Here is a 19,069-nt window from a genome sequence, read left to right on the forward strand (position 1 = left end):
GTCCCTGCCCACAGCAGGAGAGTAACTGCATAGTATTAAAGACTCCTTCCAACCCAAACCATTCAGTGATTCTATGATTCTATATAATCTAGTCCTGGTAATCTGTGCTTACAAATACAGGTAATTCCATTCTCCATAAGAAAACAAGAAGCAATAGTTTTATAAATATTTCTTACAGAAACAGTGTCACATAAACCAGGACCCACCCTAGCCTCCCAAATCTCTCTCTGAAAGGACCTCCACAGTTTTCCAACCCTGCAAAATGAACTGCATTCACAGAATCAGAGAATACCTCAATGTAAGTGTACAAAAATGTATAAAAGACCAAGGATTTCTTTGTTCTGGGTCCCCCTCTGCAGGCACCCCAACTCAAGACCTGCTGCTGTACCACTGTAAGAATTTAATTTTACAAATCCATTGCCTGAGTCTTTGCTGCAGAGAACTGAAGGTCAAGCTCGAAGAAGGAAGTGTGTCCAAGATTCTGTAGGAGCAAGGAGTTGGAAGGGGCACCCATCCACCAGATCTCTGCACACTCCTGCTGCAAAGAGACTCCAGACCCAGCATTTAAAGTCTTGAGTGGGGTGTGTGTGACTCCCAAACTGGTGTAAATTCTCAGCATTCTCAGGCAGCAGTGGCTCCTTTAACATGAAAAAAACATCTGATCCAACATTTCCTGGCAAAAGCACAGGCTAGACAAGATGGCCCAGCACACTGTCCAGCTGCAGTTTTAAAGTGTCCAACACTGGAGAACCCACCACTGCCCTGGAGAGATTATTCCAATGGCTGACTGCTCTCTTTGTGAGTTTTTCTTGTGTTCAGTGGGAAGTTAGTCCCCAGGAGTAACTTGTACCCATTAAATCTTGCCTTATCAATGTAACTCCTTGTAAAAATGCAGTCTCCATCTTCTTTGTAAGCATCCTTTAAGTACTGGAACATGCTGGTAACATCTTCCCCAAAGCCTTCTTTCCTCAAGGCTGAACAAACCAGGATCTCTCAGCCATTCTTCACACTTCAGCTTCTCAGTCCTTTGATCATCTTTGTAGCCCTTCTCTGGACCCTCTCCAGCACGGACACATCTTTTTTGTTTAGTGGGCATCAAAACTGCACATAAATATTCCAGGTGTGCCTTGACCAGCACTGAGTAGAGTGCAGTCCTAACGCCTTTGTCTTTGTTGGTGCAATCCAGCATCCCACTGTCTCCCTTTGCCCCAGCAGCACGCAGCTCATTTTTATTGATCTAAATCCACCAGGACCCCCAGGTCCATTTCCACAGAGTTGCTTCCCAGCCAGAAAGATCTCAGACTGTGCTGCACTCCTGGATCATGCTCTCCCACATACATTTGTCTTTGCTGAACTTCATAAGGTTCTCATCAGCCCATTCTTCCAGCCCATCCAGGATGGCTCTCCTTTCTTCAGGGTCACTTCCCCACTCAGTTTGTGAACATCAGCAAAATTCATGACATCACCATCCAGATCACTTATGATGGTATTAAACAGTGGCCCAACATCAATCCCTGGGGACCCCACTTGTGACAAGCAGCCAGTCTGAGAAGGAGCACTTCCCACCCTGCTCTGGGTGCTGCCCATCAGCCAGTTCCCAGCCAGCACACAGATCCCTTGTCTGGAACACAACACGTTGGTTTCTCTAGGGAGAGGCTGTGAAAAATAGCATGGGAAGACTTGAATTCCAGAAAGACAATGTCCACCACTAGTTCCATATACACCAAGCAGGTTACTCTGTGCTAGGAGGCAATCAGGCTTGCAAAGAATGATTTGCCCTTGGTGAATCCATACCAGCTTTTCCCAATCATGTGCTTCATCAGGATTCATACCATAACTTTCCCTGGGACTGAGGTAAGACTGATGGGCTGATAATTTCCTGCGTTCTTGTTTAAACCCTTCTTGAAGATGGGGCAACATTAGCTTTCTCCCAGTCTTCTGGAACATTCCTCAATCTCCACAACTTCTCAAAGATTACAAAGAGCAGCCACCCAGCAGTATCCAGCCAGCTCTCTTAATACCTTCAGAAGGGTAATTTGTAGAGGTCAAGCTCCTGTAATAGTCTAGAACCCAATAATTCCTCCAAAGACAGTAGGTCTGTGCATGGAACTAGATTTTTGTTCCTAAGGTCTAGGGCCCAAGAGCACTGGTAAAGACAAGGTGAAAGAAGTGCAGAGAACCTCTGCCTTTTTAGCATTGGTTGGCAACTAATTCACCTCTCCTCTTCAATAGTGGGCCAGCATTTTCCCCTGTTTGTGCTTGCTGTTTATGATCCTTTCCTGGAGTTTTTGACATCTCCAGCCAATCTCAAGTCCAGCTGAGCTTTCACTTTTCTAACTGCACCTCTGCATGCTCTGGCCAGGCCCTTGTAGTTCTCAGTGGGTATTTGTTCATTTTTTTCATCCCTGGTACACTCCTGAGCAGAGTTTGGTTTTGAGCAGACTCAGGAGCTTGCAGCTAAGTCAAGGGCATCTCTTACCCTACCTACTTCCCCCTTCCATTCAAAGGTGATGAACTGGTTTCATGCTTCCAGAAGAGCCTTCTGCAAGAACTCTCAGGACTCACTAGCTCCTTTATCCACCATGGAATCCCTCCCAACTCAGTTCTGAGCAACCAGAAGCTGGCTCTTTGCATTTCTAAAACCTCTTAGTACTAACCTTCAATAGCGGTTATTTAAAACTAGTGAGTTTCCTATTTTTACTAGGTTATTTGAGCTGAAGCACTTCTCCAGCCTGGTTCATCACACGGGCCCAAAGACGGTTTCACTGAAACAGACGAGAAGCAACAGAGAGTACTTAAAATTCTGTTAGCTAGAAGAAAAAATACCTAAAAATAAAACCTTAACTTCAGTTCATTATTCTACTCTTTTTTTCTGTGCAAGTCAGTTTTCAAATCATAAGATAATGAAAACACTGCTTAAATAAAAAGTTAAAATGGCAACTGGAGTGGAAGCAACAGAATACTGACCAAAAAAAATACATCTCTTGGCTGTATTTTAAAAGCTGTTGCACTGGATCTTTTGTCTAATGCTGCAAATGATACTCTGAAATTGCTCAGAATTTTAAATTCTCAAAATGGAAGCAGAAATTTAAGGAAAAGCATATTCACAATCCAGTCTGCTTTAATAACCAATCAATACTAAGAAGTGAATCATAATCCTCAAATGCCACTGTGAGAAAAGGAAATTACTTAAAGCCATTTTAACAAACAATAATTAATTTAACAACTTACCACAAAAGAAATTCATATGCAGACATACAGTGCTCTGTTTGTAATTCATCACACACTTTTAGTCACTCCCTTTACAAAACTGTAAATGAGATCTTAATTCTACATCTTAATTAAATAAGCTCCTGCCATGAACACTACATAGCAAGTCCAAGAACCATAAAGGAAGGCAATTTGTCAATACAGCTCTGATGGTGATTCCTGCATCCTCTCACACTCTGAAATGAAAAGTACCTGATAAACAATACCCTTCAACTCCCAAATATGCTTAATGGGGGTTTAGTTCATTAACCTGGTATTTTAGGTACGTAAGTAATACTTCCCTATGACTCTTTAAATACAAATAATAATATTCAGTATCAAGAATAATACCTGAACCACTGCAAAACTTAGACAGAGGCTCATTTTAAACATGTACCATTCAACAAACCATTATAATGGCCACAAGCAAACTATCAAATGGCTCAACCTAGTTGTGACAGTACCACTAGAACTCATCTTGAAAACAAGCTTTGAACAGCTCCCTATTTAAACAGGCCAATCTTGGAAAGAGCTTTTCCACAGAGGAATTACTCCACTATAGCTATTTCTTTAGTCTGCCTACCCATAAAGCAGAAACCTGTAATAAATATTTAAGTATTTTTTCTTGCTTTACTGAACTTCCCTCGCCCAGCAAACTCAGACTGAACTATATTAAACACAGCCCTTTCTTTCTTCATACCAAAAATGTTCTGTAAGGTACTAATCTCATCCTCTCAGGTGCACCTATACAAATCCTGGCAGCCTTCGCAGGGCTCCATACATGACCCACTGATTTCAATTTTGTCTGGTTTTAACTACAAATTAAGCATTCTGCAAGATTAACATTGCTAACATTTTCTACAAAGAGTCAACTGCTCTCTATAATGACACATCAATTTTAATAAGCATCACTTCAATGTTTTATTGTGAAAACACATTACTCAAACATCATGCTTTAAACACCACAGGTGCAGGACTTCAGCAAGAAAAAGGGTTAAACCAAAGTAACTTACATGAGTTTTTAATGTAAAACACAAGGTAGTTTGGATTAAAGGACTGAAGGTAGTTTGGTCTAAAGGACTGAAGTTGTATCCATATACCTAGCTGCATTCAGAATGAGCGGGACAGTGGTTCAGCTCCTGGAATTACCTGATACAATACTAAACCTGCCACCCAGCTCAGTTCTGCACTCACCTCACACTCACAGCCCATCTCCCTAATTCATTTCTGCAGAAGCTCATCCAAGCCCTCTAAGCAGTAACTAGCTTTTACAAAATTATTTAAGTATTCTCCAACTACAAATATACACATTTCTTTCCCTTTCAGACTGTTGAAAATACAGCAAAATCCCTCCCATTATCCAAAAATTGTACCAGGTGAGGACCAAGAAGAACTATTTTTGTTCAGTAATCTGAGAATAACCTTCGGTTTAATTGATGAACCTGTAAGGCTGGAAACTGGAACTTAATTTCTCCATGGAGAGAAAAAACTTAAGTTTGCCTACTTGTCAGAAGGATAAAGAACAACAGTGGGCCATGGCATATAACTCTGGCACTAGGAAGTCTTGTGCAAGTGTTAATCAGGAAAAAGTCACTTTATAGCCATAAACATTTTCAATGACTCTCTTTAAATTTTGTATCATCTCACAAATGTAATGAAAACAAATGTTTCTACATGCACCAAGCTATCCAAGCATGAAACATCTACTCTTTTCTAAAATGGTATAACAAACATATGGCATAGCTTTTGGAAGATGCTTTCAACACTTACTTCAGATGGTATCAACATTTGCAGATAGTTTTACCTCTATAATTACTAAGTCCACTCAACCCACTACAGTGAACAAACAGCCATGGAGGATGGCAAGAGGCACAGAGGCATGCTGAAAGCACACCTGAGTGATACCATGCACAAACAAAACTTTAGATTGTCTATTCCTTCTTCACATACTGTACCTGGATTCACCTAGAGAGACATTTGAAAGCTAGAGGCCACGAGTAGCATGATGCACAAAAGGATCAATGGTTCAATTACTGGAATGGGATGAAAACACCCTTGCCAGTTTTTCTTCACACTTTCAAAAGTTAAATAATTTATCAGAACCTTTATTCCTCAGCTGCTAACATACAGCAGTATTTCCCTCGCTCCTCCATCCTGAACCACTGCCCGCCTTGACTATTTGATTACTAAAGTAAGTAGGGCACAAATTACCTCAACTTGATGCACACATACCACTTAAGAGGAATGGACCACTGCAGCTTCCAGACTCAGTAGATCAGTACTTAAAAGCTACAATATGTAACATGCATGCAACAACATAAAAAAAGAAAAATCTTGCATTATATTCCCTATTGATGGTCTCCTGACAATGAAGATAAAACTTGCTGAAATGCAGATGCCAACACACAAAGTGTCCTGCAATCCTAATTACACCTCTACAAAAGCGTTTTGTTTGTGGACATGAGATCCATCCTTCTCTCTTCATTAACACATTAAAATGACAAGTGTAATGTTTCTGACTTCATCAATTTTCTTGCCTTCAGAAAGTAGTACCAACACTGTACTTTACACTTGAGGAACAGTCAAAACATTCAGGAATATATGTTTAGAGCAACAAAATCCCACTATTAAAAAAAAAAAAAGGCTTGAACACTAGTTGTGAAAGTATCAACACATGCTAAGTATTTCATACTTACAGTACTGTGCAATGTCCATTTAAAGAAAAAGATGGTTTTAATACCGGAAGAAGTACAAATACTGCAAACCTACAACCAAGTACCAGGATATACTTGGCTGTGATTTCCAATAAACATGGTACAACCAGGAACTATGGAATGTGTCACCCGTTACAACTGCATCCCAGAAAGCTGCACTCTATTAATACAAACTGCATTAAAAAAAAAATACTGACCTTAAAGAAATCTATGGCTCAGTTAAAATTACCCAATAAACACACTCAAAAAAAGTGATTCCTTCAAAAAAACGCTAGAAAACCAGTTTCACTCACAACGCAATTTACAAAATTTTATCCAACTTCAATGTGCTCCACAGCACCGACCAACAGTACACTAGATAATAAACCAGTAATTAAAATGCACAATATATTAAACAAAATAAACCAAACCCAAACAAAAAGGAACAACTCAGATATAAATTTACAGAAATTGGAGAGGCTGCCCACTTCCTGGAGTGCCTTACAAATGTCTCCTGGTACCAATTTCCAGTTTCTCAATCCCCAGTACTGCCATTATACAAGACAAACATTCTTAATTCTTTTTCAAGCAATATTTCTTTGTTTTGATGAAAATAAATCAAGCCAAAATCTTTCCAGCTATTAAAAAAAAAAAACCTTACTACACTAAGATTAACCTCCTAAAATGTTTTCTTGCATGATTATTTTTCAAGCTGTTTATTATAAATAAAACTGAGTATATTTTATTATGGATTAGTAGGAAATTAACATTAATGTCAACACTGAAAGGACAAAGTCAACATATACTAATTCACATTGTCTGAAACTATTTTTAAACAAGCAACACTACAACTGTAAGAAAAATGAAAGAATATTGTCACTGTGCATTTATTCTGTTAGCTTCATAAAAGCACAGATAAGCACACTGTTAATTTTGTCAACACATGTGGCCTTTACACAAAGGAAGTACCATTTTTAAAATCAGCTGGAAAACAAAAGGGCTGCTAAACCATGAGAGGTAACACAGACTAAAACATGGCATATTGTGTGGAACTACTTCATCTCTCCAAATCGACTTCAACATCAATACTTTTAAATGGAAACATGCTTCAGTTTTTGTCCACAGGATATGACAAACTGATTAAACTCAATGAATAGGAATTAACAAGCATCTTATACCCAATACATCAGAACAGCTACATCAACCTACATCTGTATAGATGCCAATTACAGCTTATGAAACGATGGTTTGTCACTGCAATCAAGTCAACTTTGGCTAAACACTGGGAACATCATCTAAAAAAAAAAAAAAAAAAAAAAAAAGAAAGAAAAAAAAGGAAATGCTTTGCAATTCACTTCCAATACAATGGATATCCTCACCCTCCCCCCCCAAGTAATCTTTAAGCTTCACCTCCTGCCAGAATGCCTTCCTGGGAGAAAGAGACATCAAGACACCAGCAGGGTTTTTGTTTTGGGTTTCTTTTCCTCCTTCACGTTAATGTTCTTGTCAACTACGGAAGCATAACAGTGAGCACTTTCTCCAGCACAAGACTGACTCCGTTGGATTTCCAGCATTTCAACCAATTTGAAAGGTGATCTCTTAATTTCCCTCCCCTCTTCCCCAAAACCACACTAACTGCAAACTATGATTTTCAAGCTCCTTTTTCTGCAAAATAAACGCAAAATTTCTGGCAACAGAAAATTCCATTCCTTTGTCATACTCACAGTGTATACACCATTACAGGAAAGTTTCTTTTGGCTTATCACACATCCAGTATATGGGGCAACATTACACTATTCCTGACCCTTAATCTATACCTTCAATAATTCATAAAATCATACAGATATCACGTCCTATCTGCCCTTTTGATTTGCTACAACCAGCAGCACAGCTTGGCTCAGTTCACAATACTACAGCCCATACAAAGCAAAACCACCAAAAAATGGGGGACTGCATACCTGCAGCACAAATAGAACCCACAACTAAATGAAAGCTGTAGACATGAAGCTTCCCCCATCCCTCAAAGAGATCCCAGTTTTCTTATTATTAAATCCTGTCAGGGTGTGGCTTTGTTAAACCCAAGCTCCCACTGCAAAGACCTCCTGCAATCCCCTCCAAGCCAATGCACACCTTAGAGAACCTCACCAAAAATAAGAGTGTCTTCTCGCACCCAAGCACCAAATTTAAGCCCAGAACAGATTCCTCCAGCTGCACAAGTACCCAGGCAGGGAAGGGAGCTGTTCCCCAAATAGTTACAACCCAAAACCTCCCATGAGCCTCCCCAGACAGGTACCCTGCTCCTGCCACCTCAAGCTCAGGTAACCAGGGAGCACTGCCAGGCCCCACAGAGCACTCACTGCTCCAGCCTGGCAGCATCGGGAAAAGGTTCAATAGTGGGTGTGCTCCTCTCACATCGAGGGGAGCACTGATAAATTTCTGCCTTTGTGAAGGATTCCTCTGGAAACATGACTCAATGGTTTTCCTTACCTGCTACACTTGCACATAAATCTCACACTAACGCGCTGCCTTGTAGATTCTTAAATCAATCAGTCAGGATTTCATAATTATGTAGTCTAGGGTCTTTGTTAGCTGTTGTTGCTCCATGCACAAAAGGAAACATTTTGTTGCTATCGCTGTAAAACCTATTAATTAACTGCACATATATTCGGCCACAGTTTCTACTATAAAAATAACTGCTACATTGAATTAAAGTGGTCTGCTAGATTAATTGTTCTAAAGCCCTCAGTAGAGCATAAATTGCAAAAAGCTTCACACAGAACAGGAACGAAGCAGAAAATACTGATAAGAAGTTGCTATTTTTAAGGTAACAGAAACATAAGCACGTTCCTTCAAAGTAAAAAGCACAAACAAAACCGAAACTGGTTCAAACCAAGAAATTCCTCTCGAACATCTCTGCATTGAACAGCAACGTTTTAATCCTTCTACTTCCTTAAATAATCTACCTTTCTCAGAGACAAGTTTTACAAAGAACATGCTTCATGAGTTACTGTGCAATTCATAAATGTACAAAACACCATCTGAAAACTGAGGTGAAATAGCAAATATTTGGTTTGCTTGGGGATTTTTTTAGTATTCACTGCATGGATTCACAGCTTAATACAGTAAAAGAACATACATAGATAATTCTGAAAACGTATTTCAAAACTATCAAAATGCCCCACAGCTCCATATTGTATACACTAAAATTACAATTGACTGGCATTTAAAAAAAAAACGTTACACATAAGGAAGGCACAAAACTCAACTAATAGACTGAATTGCTCCTTGCACCACTTCATTTTACAGTACGCAAAATAAAATTTAAACCAGGGATTTTATGCGACAGATGATCTAATTAGATGTGAAGCTTTTCTTTTCTATCGGGCATCCTTAAGCTCTATCCCATACGGGATTCGGTCTAATATTTCCGATAGGCTCAGCAGCATTCACACAGCAGACATGAGTTCTGGTCCACCAATAGTTAATGTACATTATTTAACTGGTTTGGCATGTCACTCGCCTACCTTTTTGATTAATGGGAAGAAGTGCTCTTATAAATAACTCTGAAAATCGAAAGGAAACCGCGAGATTTTTTTTCTTTTTAAATATAAGCAGAAAGGAAAGTGTACTTGCTTTTCCCTCCATTCCTCCCCCCTCCCCCCACGTCCTGACATTGAGCTTTTCCAATCCTGCTAGAAATAAACACCCAAACACGAGCACAGGCCTGGGCTATCCAATTCAACACGCTTTAGAGTCAAATCTTCAGATCAACCAAAACCAGCAGCAGAAAAAAAAAAAAAAATTCTCCGCTATACAGTCCGGGCACAACAATGGGATGAGCAGTGTCAAACGCCACACTACTGACAGGAACAAGCCAGGAAGCAGGAACCAGAGTAGCACTGTCCCCTTTGCTTCAGCCGTGTGGCATTTCAAAAACAGTTCCACTTATTCTGTTACCCGAACGTTTCCCTGGCGTTTGCTGTTTTAAGCACAGCTGGCAGACACTCGGCCCGCACAGCCTTTGTCAGCAGCTCACGGATGGGCAGCAGAACGTGCTACAGGTTGATAAGGAGGGCACCGGCGCTGCAAAGCAGCAGGAAAGCGCCCAGAAAGAACTTGGGATGCGCAGGAGAGTTTCCCTCAGCCTTCACCGGGGGCTCCACGCTCCCCATATTCGCTCCCGGTGTTTGTTTCGTGTTTACCTCCCCCCCCTTCTCTTTCTCCTCCCTGTCCGGCCATCTTGGGCCGACAGGAGCAGCCATTACTTAACTAAATGACAGGGCCAACAACTTTCCACAGAGACAAACACCTCTCTCCGGACACCGGGCCGGGCAGCAGCAGCCCGCGGGACGCCCCGCTCCCTGTCAAGCCGGGACGGCGGGCGGGACGCGGGGCTCGGTGAGGAGCGGGCACGCTGGATGGAGGCAGCGGGGCCCGCAGAGTAAACAAGTCACTCGGACGGGCTCCGGGAGCCGCTCAGCGCCGCGCCCGCCCCAGCCCGGACCCCGCGCTCCCTGCGGGCTCCGGCCCCGGCTCCGCTCCCGGCGGCTGGGGGCGAAAATCACGAGGGAGGGTCCGGGGAGCGGCAACGTCAGCAGCGCCGAGCGCGCCCTCCCTCCCTCGCTCTCCCCCCGCTGCCGCCTCCTCCTCCTCCTCGTCCTCCGCCTCCCCCCCTCCGCCCCCGCGCCCCCTCCCCCGGCCCGTCCGCTCCCGGCCCCGGGTTCCGCCACTTTCCCGTCCCAGGGTTGGACGGGCACCCGCATGGCCACGCTCCCCTCGTCCCGCTCGGGGAGAATGGCGGGGGGGAGGGGGGGGTAAAAAAGGAAAGGGGCAAAGGCGGCAGCAACGCGCTGAGACCCCGCGGAGGTGGCGGTGCCCCCCGCACGCCCCCTGCACACACTCACCGTGCGGGCCCGGGGGTCCCGAGGGAAGGGGCGGCGGGGCCGCCTCGCTCCCCATCCCCCGTTTCCCCCCCCCTCCCCCCCATCCCCGCTCCACATCCACCCTCGCGCTTACCTTTAACAGCAAGGCCTTCGTTCTGGCGCCATCTTCATGAAGCCTCAGAAATCCGAAGAGCCGGCTGCGAGGAGGGGAGCGGGCGGGAGGGAGGGGAGAGAGAGGCACCGGCGTTAGCGAGAGTCAGCGCGGCGGGCGGGCGAGGGCAGAGCGCGGCCCGGGAGCGGCGGCGCACGGGGAGCCGCGGGCAGGGGAGCGGGGGGACACGGAGGGAGCGCGGGCCGAGCCGGGACACGGAGGCGGCCGGGGCGCAGTGGGGAGCGGGTACCTGTCGAGGCCGGATAGGGCTTCTCTCTCCTGGGCTGTCAAGCTGGCGAAGTCCTCCTCGCTCTGGCCGCTCGCTTTCCCCGCCGCCATTTTCTTTTCCTCATCACCGAAAGGAGCAGCAGAGGCGGCGGCGGCGAGCGACACTCCGCACGATTTCATGGAAACGCAGCGTAATTAACTCGCGGATCGCACCCCCCCCTCCCTGCGCGCCCCCAACACCCCCCAGCGCCGGGCGGGGCGGGGTGCCCGACACACACACACACCACAACTTTTATTACAACAACAACAGCCGGCAGGGAGGGGGAGGGAGGGATGGAGGGAGGGAGGGGAGGGGAGAGGGAGGGAGGGAGGCGGGGGGAAGCCCCGCTGCTCGGAGGAGGAGGAGGAGGGAGGGAAGGAGGGGGGAGGGAGCCCCAGCGCTGGAGACTCGGGGGAGGAGGAGGCGGCGGCTGCGGATGGCGGCGGAGCGGTGTTTACATCGCCGCTCGCCGCCGGCGGCGCGGGGAGCCGAAGTGTCGGGGAGCCGGGGGGACCCTCCCCGCCCGCCCCGCGGCTCGGGGTGTGTTTTGCCGCCCGTACAAACTTCCCCGGAGCCGCTGCCCAAAGTTGTTGTAATTGTGTCACACCGCGGACCCCGCGCGCCGCCACCGCGACCCCCCCGTCCCGCCCCGCCCGCCCGCGTCCGCGCAGCCAATCGGCGCCGCCGCCGCGCCCCACGTGATCTTTGTTGACTTACGTCAGTCATTGCGCTCCGCCGCCGCTGCGCTCCGGTTTGGTTGGCCCTCGCCGCCCGCCTCCCCCGCCGGCCTCACGCCATTGGTCGGTAGGTGATAAGTGGGGTGGGGTTTCGGAGATCCGCCATTTGTGATAGGTCGAGCGGGCCGTCAGTCAGACGAGCTTTTCGATTAGCGAGCACCAGCAGGTTGGGATGCGCCTTTAAAAGCGAACGGCAGGGGAGGAGGGGTAGATGTCGGGAGTGGCGGGCGCTGGGGTGGGAAGAGGAGGAGGAACGAGGGAGGGCTGCGCTCACGGGTGGAGTTGCGTAACGGGGGCTCCGGGCTGGAGGAGTGGACGCCGCTGAGGAAGGCGCCATGTCCCACCGGCGGGGGGCAGTAGGCACGCTCGCAGCCCCCGCCCCGCCTCGGGCGTGGCGCTCTTGGCACAAGCGGAAAATAAAGCCTTCCCGAAGCGGGAACGGGACTGCGAGGGAGATGCTTGGTCGGCGGGCAACGGCCTCTCGGAAGGGCGAGGGGCGCCCCCGCCGTTGGTTTCGCCCACCCCCCCCCTTCCCCCGGGAGCCCGTGACAGGTGGGCGCGCGCGCCCCCGCGGCTGTCACGTGGCGCGGGCCGCCGCGCGCGCTTCGCGCGAGACGCACGGCAAGTCTCGCGATGCCTCGCGGGCCTCAGGGCGTGAGGGCGGGGAAGGCCCGGCCCGGCCCCGGCTGGAGCGGTGGGAAAAGCGCGAGGGACGGAAATGGCAGCACCTGGGAATTCGGGCTTCTGGGCACGCCTCGCGTGTGAGTAAAGCTCTGAATTTCTTTAGGCGCGGGAAGGAAAGGGGGTTTGCTGCTAGCTTTCCGTGCTTCGTACGGCTTAGCGCAGCTCCAGCCCGACTTGTAGATGAAGCGTTACCTGAGCATCGTAGACTGCCTTTAGGGATTTAAAAGGTCATCTCGTCCCAACCGCCTGCCATGGGCAGGGACACCTTGCGCTAGACCAGGTTGCTCAGAGTCCCATCCAACCTGGCATTGAACACTTCCAGGAATGGGACATCCGTGCTTGTTCCTGTGCCTCCACGCCTTCCCACACCTTCCTTGGGTTCTTCCACCTTTCCCAGCTCAACGAGGAACCCAAGGAACCACGTTCCTCTTTAGAGTACCACACAGCCAGGAGGCTTTAGGGCTTTTTAAGTAAGGTATTTGCAGATCATTCGATCTTGGCTCTGCTGTGGTGTGTACGAGGAGCTGAGCCCTGCTGTGGGTGTGGGAGGGCACAGCTCATTCCCATTTTGCTGGAATTGGATCAGAACAGCCTTCTGTAACAGCATTGCATCAGTTCTCTGGTGTCTGGCTGAAGCTCCATGTCTGAACTGGCTTTTCCCATTTGAATTTCCTGTTTGATGATTACTAGGTGCTCTAAATCAAAAGTAAAGCCCATTAGCTGCCTCTGGGAATTCGTGAACAAGGTCAAAGACCAGCCTGTGAAGGGATGCTGCTGCTTGCTGGTTCTCCTTTAATTGCCACTCTCTAATCGTGCTCATGACACTGAAGACCATTTCTGCCTCTGTAAGTGTTAAACTAATGTGTCAGTGGTATTTTTCAGGTGGATCCTCACACGTTTTCTGGTCCTGATGGTGCAGAGACACTGGCAGGAATGGAGACCTGGTCAAGACAAAGTCTTAAATAATGCAAGTGACGACTCAGAGTAGTGTGTCCCTGCTCTCTTAAAAGCAGACTCCTGTAATGTAGCTCTGCTTTCTGGTGCAAATGCAGGAAGAACAAAAAAAAAGCATCTGGGTTTGATGATGTTGCATTTCTTCATAAAAGAGTCAGCAGCCAGTTTGTTGAGAGTATTGGTATAAGAGACAGGCATTTGTGTTTCAAGTCACTTCTGTCTTGCAAGTTTGAAATACAGATAAAACCCAAGTTATTTTTGGTTCTGGGAATGGGCTATAGTCTGTTAATAGTGGAAACACTAGGATCAAACATCTGTGTTCATCTGTGTTGTCTGTGGTTCTGTGTCATGGATTTTCTCAGCAGACTTTCCCCAGGTGCCAAAATCAGTGCCAAGAGCCTGACTGGTTGGGAATGTGCCATAAATATGGGATTTCAATGCAGATTGTTTGTGTGGATCTTGACTCTCAGGTGTAAAGTGTCCACTTTGCAGTATCCTGAGTATAAATCAGCAGAAAGGAGACTAGACAAAACCATTTCTCAGTGGAAAAAAGGGATTGCTGAACAACAGAGCAAATCAGGAGACTGTAGAAGCAGAGTCCTAGTCCAGCTGAAACTTGTGTGCACTTGAAGTCACAACCCCCTCTAGTACTGTCAGTGCCACTCTTAACCCCCTATACCCTGCCTGATTTGCTGGCATTGGATTTTCAGATGCCCTTATTTGTTTGTTCATTTATTTATTTGCTGTCCCTTCCAAATCAAGTAGCAAATTTGAAGGAGCAGTAGACCAGTCCCTGTTGGATACAATTGAAATCTCATGGTCTTCTGTAGTCCAGGCATACTTTATAGTCACCTGCAGCAAGATCCACCCCTGGAAAAACTGGTGTTTGAAGCTGGGTATATCAGTTCCAATTGGATTGGTTTTCATTCCTGCTTTTTGAAGTTCTGGGCAGCTGCAAGCCTTGGCCAGCTAAGCAAATGAGGGCAGAGGTCATCTCCTTACCCAAGAGTCTGAAGAAGCTCAGGAGCCACGTGTGATCTCTACTGATGCTGCTCTTTAAGAAAGGATTTTGAGGTATGGAGTCAACATTTTGCTCCCAATAGCTCAGGAGGCTTCTGACTATGAGGCAAATCCTTTTGCAGCAGAGCAGGCAAAATGTGATGAGACAGCCTTGGATTCTTGTGGCAACATGCACATGAAAGACAGCAACAAAAAAAGCAGACTGACCAACAGAACCCACAGGATGCCATTTTGTGTCCTATAAAACATAAATCTAATACTTACATTGTTGCCATCTTGCTAAATTTTAGTCAACCTGTCTTGAAATACTTGGCTATTTGGCACATGAGGGAAAGCAGCATAAACTAGTAAAATCTGCCAGTAGGTCAGTTGGGGAGAAAGCAGTTTCATTAACGCTTTTCTTTTTCTTCATTTGTTTTCCTTATTGTTGTTTTCTTTTACTCCAAGGTAAACAAAGAAAAGCTTAAATTACTGAACTATTTTCTTGATATTTGGAATAAAAAATCCTGTGGTGCTTCCTTTTTGTACTCTAGCAGTGGCTTTTCTATTTTCCAGGAGTTTGTAGTAAAATGACCTGTGTTTTACTGTACAAATGTTCCTTGTACTACCCACATTAAAGTTCTGGTGGGTGTTGTGTGATGATCTGTGTTTTAACAGCATATGGTGGTCAAGAAAGTGAGGAAGATGAGCTAAACCCCAAGGTTTTGGGTTGGTTTTTTTTCCCTACAAAAAAAGGCAAATGATTTTGTTGGCAATAAGGAAAACCAATACATGGGTAGGAGAATTATTATTGAAAATAGGGAAAAAATAATCACAATGCTGTTTATCACTATGTTGAAGAGAAAATTGCTTTTTAATCTCAGAAATACATTCCTAGCTTTGGGTAGTAGGGGAATGAACTAGTCTAGCAAATGGGTTATTATGAAGAAAAAAATACATTTTTTAAAATGAAAATTTTAAAAATAAAGGCTAAATGCTTTGGCTATAGACCTTAATTATTATTGTTCTGTCTTGCTTGAATCATGTGGTCATTTTTGTCTATTGCCCTCTCTGTCCTTGGTTAGCATGAGTTTAAAACCTGAATTGTCTTTGAAAGGCTTAATGCTGGAATTTATCTGGGAGTTAAGTGGTAATTCATGGTCATAAGAAGTCCACAAAGTCACCAGGTAAGCAGTAATATCCATCCCTGTGCAGCAACATGTAAGCAATTCAGTCCAAACATGGAAAAACATGAATTTGTGTCATCACCTTAACTGTATTCTGAGCTGTTTGATGAAATTCAGAAAGCAGGGTATTTGGGGGTGTTCTGTAGATTTGCTGTGTAAGAGAGACCAGTTCTCTGCATGCCAGCATGAGCACAGGGAGCCCTTTGCTGAAGCTCTACCAGTAGGAGAAACAACTGTTAGAAGATCTGTATCCTGTTTTTGCAGTATATAGATCTATATTTTACTAACTGACAGTTTCTGCTGACTTGGAGAAATAAATAATGTCAAAAATTATACTTGTCCAGGAGGTGGTTCCTTTACAGTGCTACTGTTGGTAGTTTTTTAGACCTTTTTTCAACTGTGCCTGTACCTCCCACCTCCAGCACTTTTGGTTGTGTCTTTGGTGTGCATTCCGAATGTGGAAATGCTTTCATTTATGGTAATAGTTTTAGGTCAATGTCTGTCTTCCTCCTAGGAACCAGATGTGGCAGCTTATGACTTGCCACCTTCCAAAGAAATCACTTGTTTGACAGATGATCCTGAGCAAAGATCTCTGCTCTTCCAAAACAGTGCAGAGAAACTTGACATTTCTTGCATGTGTTTCCATGCAGGAATTTGGGAAGCCGTTAATAAAATACTGTGTATATATTAACTTGTCTTCAGATTGACAGTTGTAACTTAATGGAATTTGGCAAATGCTGTAAAGAAGAGGGAAAAAAATCCCATCTTGTTGTTTCTATGGTGGTTTTATGTGTATTGACTTAATATTAGTTGCTAGGCTGATACCTTTGTAGCCTGCTGGTTTTCTGGCTTGGAAGTGAAAAACAAATCACATTTCTAAACCAGCTCTCAGCAAAATTATGAGGATTTTTGTGTAGACACTTGAAAAGAGCCAATCCTGATGCTCAGCAAACCAGGTGAATGGATATCTTGTTAACTTTTGTTAATCCTGGGACAGAATCCAGTATTATCCAAAATATTTTATTATCTGGTATGTTTGTTCTTCTCCAAGAACAGAGGCTGTCACATGTTCTTACTGGATTTAATTTAGTGCTTCATGCACAAATCTTCTTGATAAAGTATCTGGGAATTACTTATTTTTAAAGCTTCAACTGTTGTGCATGTTGCTTTTTATGTGGATGTCTAAAAGGACAAAATCTTCAATAACCAACCTAAAACATTATTTTGGCTGTAGTCTCTCTTCCCTGTCCATTTCTTACAACATCAGCCACTTTTAAAATCGGGTATTTTGCACATGGTAGATACTAAATCTTGTAATGGTGCACAGGTGAGTTTTAAAGGTGCAAACAGCAGAAGCAGCTTTGGGACATTGGGTGTGGCAGAGTCAAAACCTCAGCTCAAGAAGCTCCATGTTGCATTTACTAAACACAAACAATGACAGTTCTCCATACTTGTCTAAGCAGTTCAGGATTCCCTTACAGCAATGGTGAGTCAGGGCATTTCTAATGAAAAAAAAAGTGATGCTTAAATCTGCAGACTTAGTTGCTGTAGGACAACTCTCTTATATTTTTGAATCTTCCCAAAATGAGGTGGCATTCCATTAATTTGATGTATAGGACAATGGGGTTGTACTCAAAGCATGTAAATGTGTTCATCATATTTAACTGGAAGGTAAGCAAAACACCAAACTGAAATGTGCTTTTTTTTTGTTTGTTTGTGCTTTTTATTTTCTTAAGTTTGCTATTATCAAGAGGCAGGTTATGTTTAGAATTTGTCTAGGGGTGCTCCACTGTGTCTTCTGCATGTCAATAAGAGCTGGATCAGGCCTCTCACAGAGCTGCAAGCACAGGATGATGGGAGGAAAACAAGTAGTTTCTACCACAGCTTGATATTCATAAAATCCAAAACTAACCCTGCCTTTAAGTACATTTTTCCTTGCTTCCCCCTTCAGCTGCACTTCAGTTGGGAACCTGTGAAGCAGAAATCCCTGGGAATGGTTGGCAGAATTTCCCATCTTACAGTTTCTCAAGATACAGTTTGGTTTGTTTGGAAGCTTGCAGTTGTGTATTTGTATAAATATACCCAGTGCTACTGAAGTCAGTTTGTGAGATGATGTTCTCTAATGGTGTTTTGGTTTGGTTTTTTTTGGTTTGGTTTGTTTTGTTTTGTTTTTGTGGTTTGTTTTTTTTTTGTTTGTTTGTTTGGTTTTTTGTTCTTTTTTTTTTTTTTTGGTTTTTTGTTTGTTTGTTTTTTGTTTTGTTTTTTTTCTGTAAATGAGTCCTGTAGTGATTTTCTGTTGTGAGGAAGGTCAAAACAGTGTTTTTCTCCATGGATATGTAATCCCAAACTGAGAGCTGAGTGAGAGGAAAGAAATTGCCATTAGTCTCAATGGGACAAAAGTTTCTTGGGAATTGGGGTAGCAAAGGGAGGCTTCACTGAGAATCTGCAATATTTTCCAAAGCCTTGATACTCTTAACTTGGTTCTTTTTCTGCCAATAGTGGATACACAAAATCTCACTGGAAAGTGTGAATTCAGATCTTCACATAACAAAATACTTGTTCAATAGCTTCTTAGTATCACTGAGAAGAAAGTCCCTCTAATATTCCTTCCTCTCAATCAAGAATATCCACACCCCCTGATAAACTCAGATGCTTACATGTAGGCATCCAAGCTACTGGAGTCTGGTCTAGAGACCATGAAAGTAATGATGCAACTGGCACTATTTTAAAGACATTAAAGTTTGAAAGTGCATGGATACGTTTCTTCCCAAGGGTAAACTCTATTAAAAAAAGGACCAGGATATGGTCTTAAGAAATTTATATTGGTCCTGTTCAGATCATAGTTTTTGTTTCCTATACAAAGAAGTGGACAAATGTGTGATTTCTAAGTACTTCTGTTGTCAATCATGTAACTGGTTTAGGTTTTTTTTAAAATAAGTGATTTGTTTTTATTACATATTCTTTCAGTGCAGGCAAATCTCTAATGAAAAATCCCACCATCCCATGCACCTGAACTTGCAGGTTCTGGAATAGCTTCTGAAGAGACTTTCTGCTCAGTAAAGATTAAATCCCGTTTTTAATGGATCAGTCCAGATAAGCTTTCAAAATTTAAATGCTTACTCAGGAAATCAAGTAAGACACAGGTTTTCTGTAAAGTCAGTGTTGTTCCTGGTTTCTGCTACATCAACCCATGCTAAACAAGACATCCTGCACTATTTATGCTTCTGTCTCTCTGAAAACAACTGAATACAATATATATGATTA

The 19,069-nt window shown here is 44.3% G+C and overlaps 1 protein-coding gene and 1 long non-coding RNA gene across 16 annotated transcripts in view; one reads left to right on the forward strand and one right to left on the reverse strand.

Moving 5' to 3' along the window:
• The window catches only part of KDM6A (lysine demethylase 6A), a 150,618-nt gene extending 139,070 nt beyond the window's left edge, over window positions 1-11,548 (reverse strand). For 13 of the 15 annotated variants that reach the window (XM_053971958.1, XM_053971952.1, XM_053971955.1 and 10 more), the window contains exons 1-2: window positions 11,227-11,548; window positions 10,959-11,022 (exon numbers count right to left, since the gene is read on the reverse strand). In XM_053971958.1, coding sequence (XP_053827933.1) covers window positions 10,959-11,022; window positions 11,227-11,384 — 222 coding nt within the window. In that variant the 5' untranslated portion in view covers window positions 11,385-11,548. The remainder of the gene's footprint in view (window positions 1-10,958; window positions 11,023-11,226) is intronic. The other 2 variants (XM_053971959.1, XM_053971954.1) reach the window with 1 other exon arrangement.
• Window positions 11,549-12,618: 1,070 nt separating this feature from the next.
• On the forward strand, window positions 12,619-15,281 carry LOC128804300 (uncharacterized). The gene is made up of 2 exons (XR_008436005.1): window positions 12,619-12,742; window positions 13,548-15,281. It is a non-coding gene; the product is annotated as an uncharacterized LOC128804300 (long non-coding RNA).
• The last annotated feature ends 3,788 nt before the right edge of the window (window positions 15,282-19,069 follow it).

This window comes from Vidua macroura, chromosome 2 (assembly GCF_024509145.1).
Source record: "Vidua macroura isolate BioBank_ID:100142 chromosome 2, ASM2450914v1, whole genome shotgun sequence".
NCBI lineage: Eukaryota > Metazoa > Chordata > Aves > Passeriformes > Viduidae > Vidua > Vidua macroura.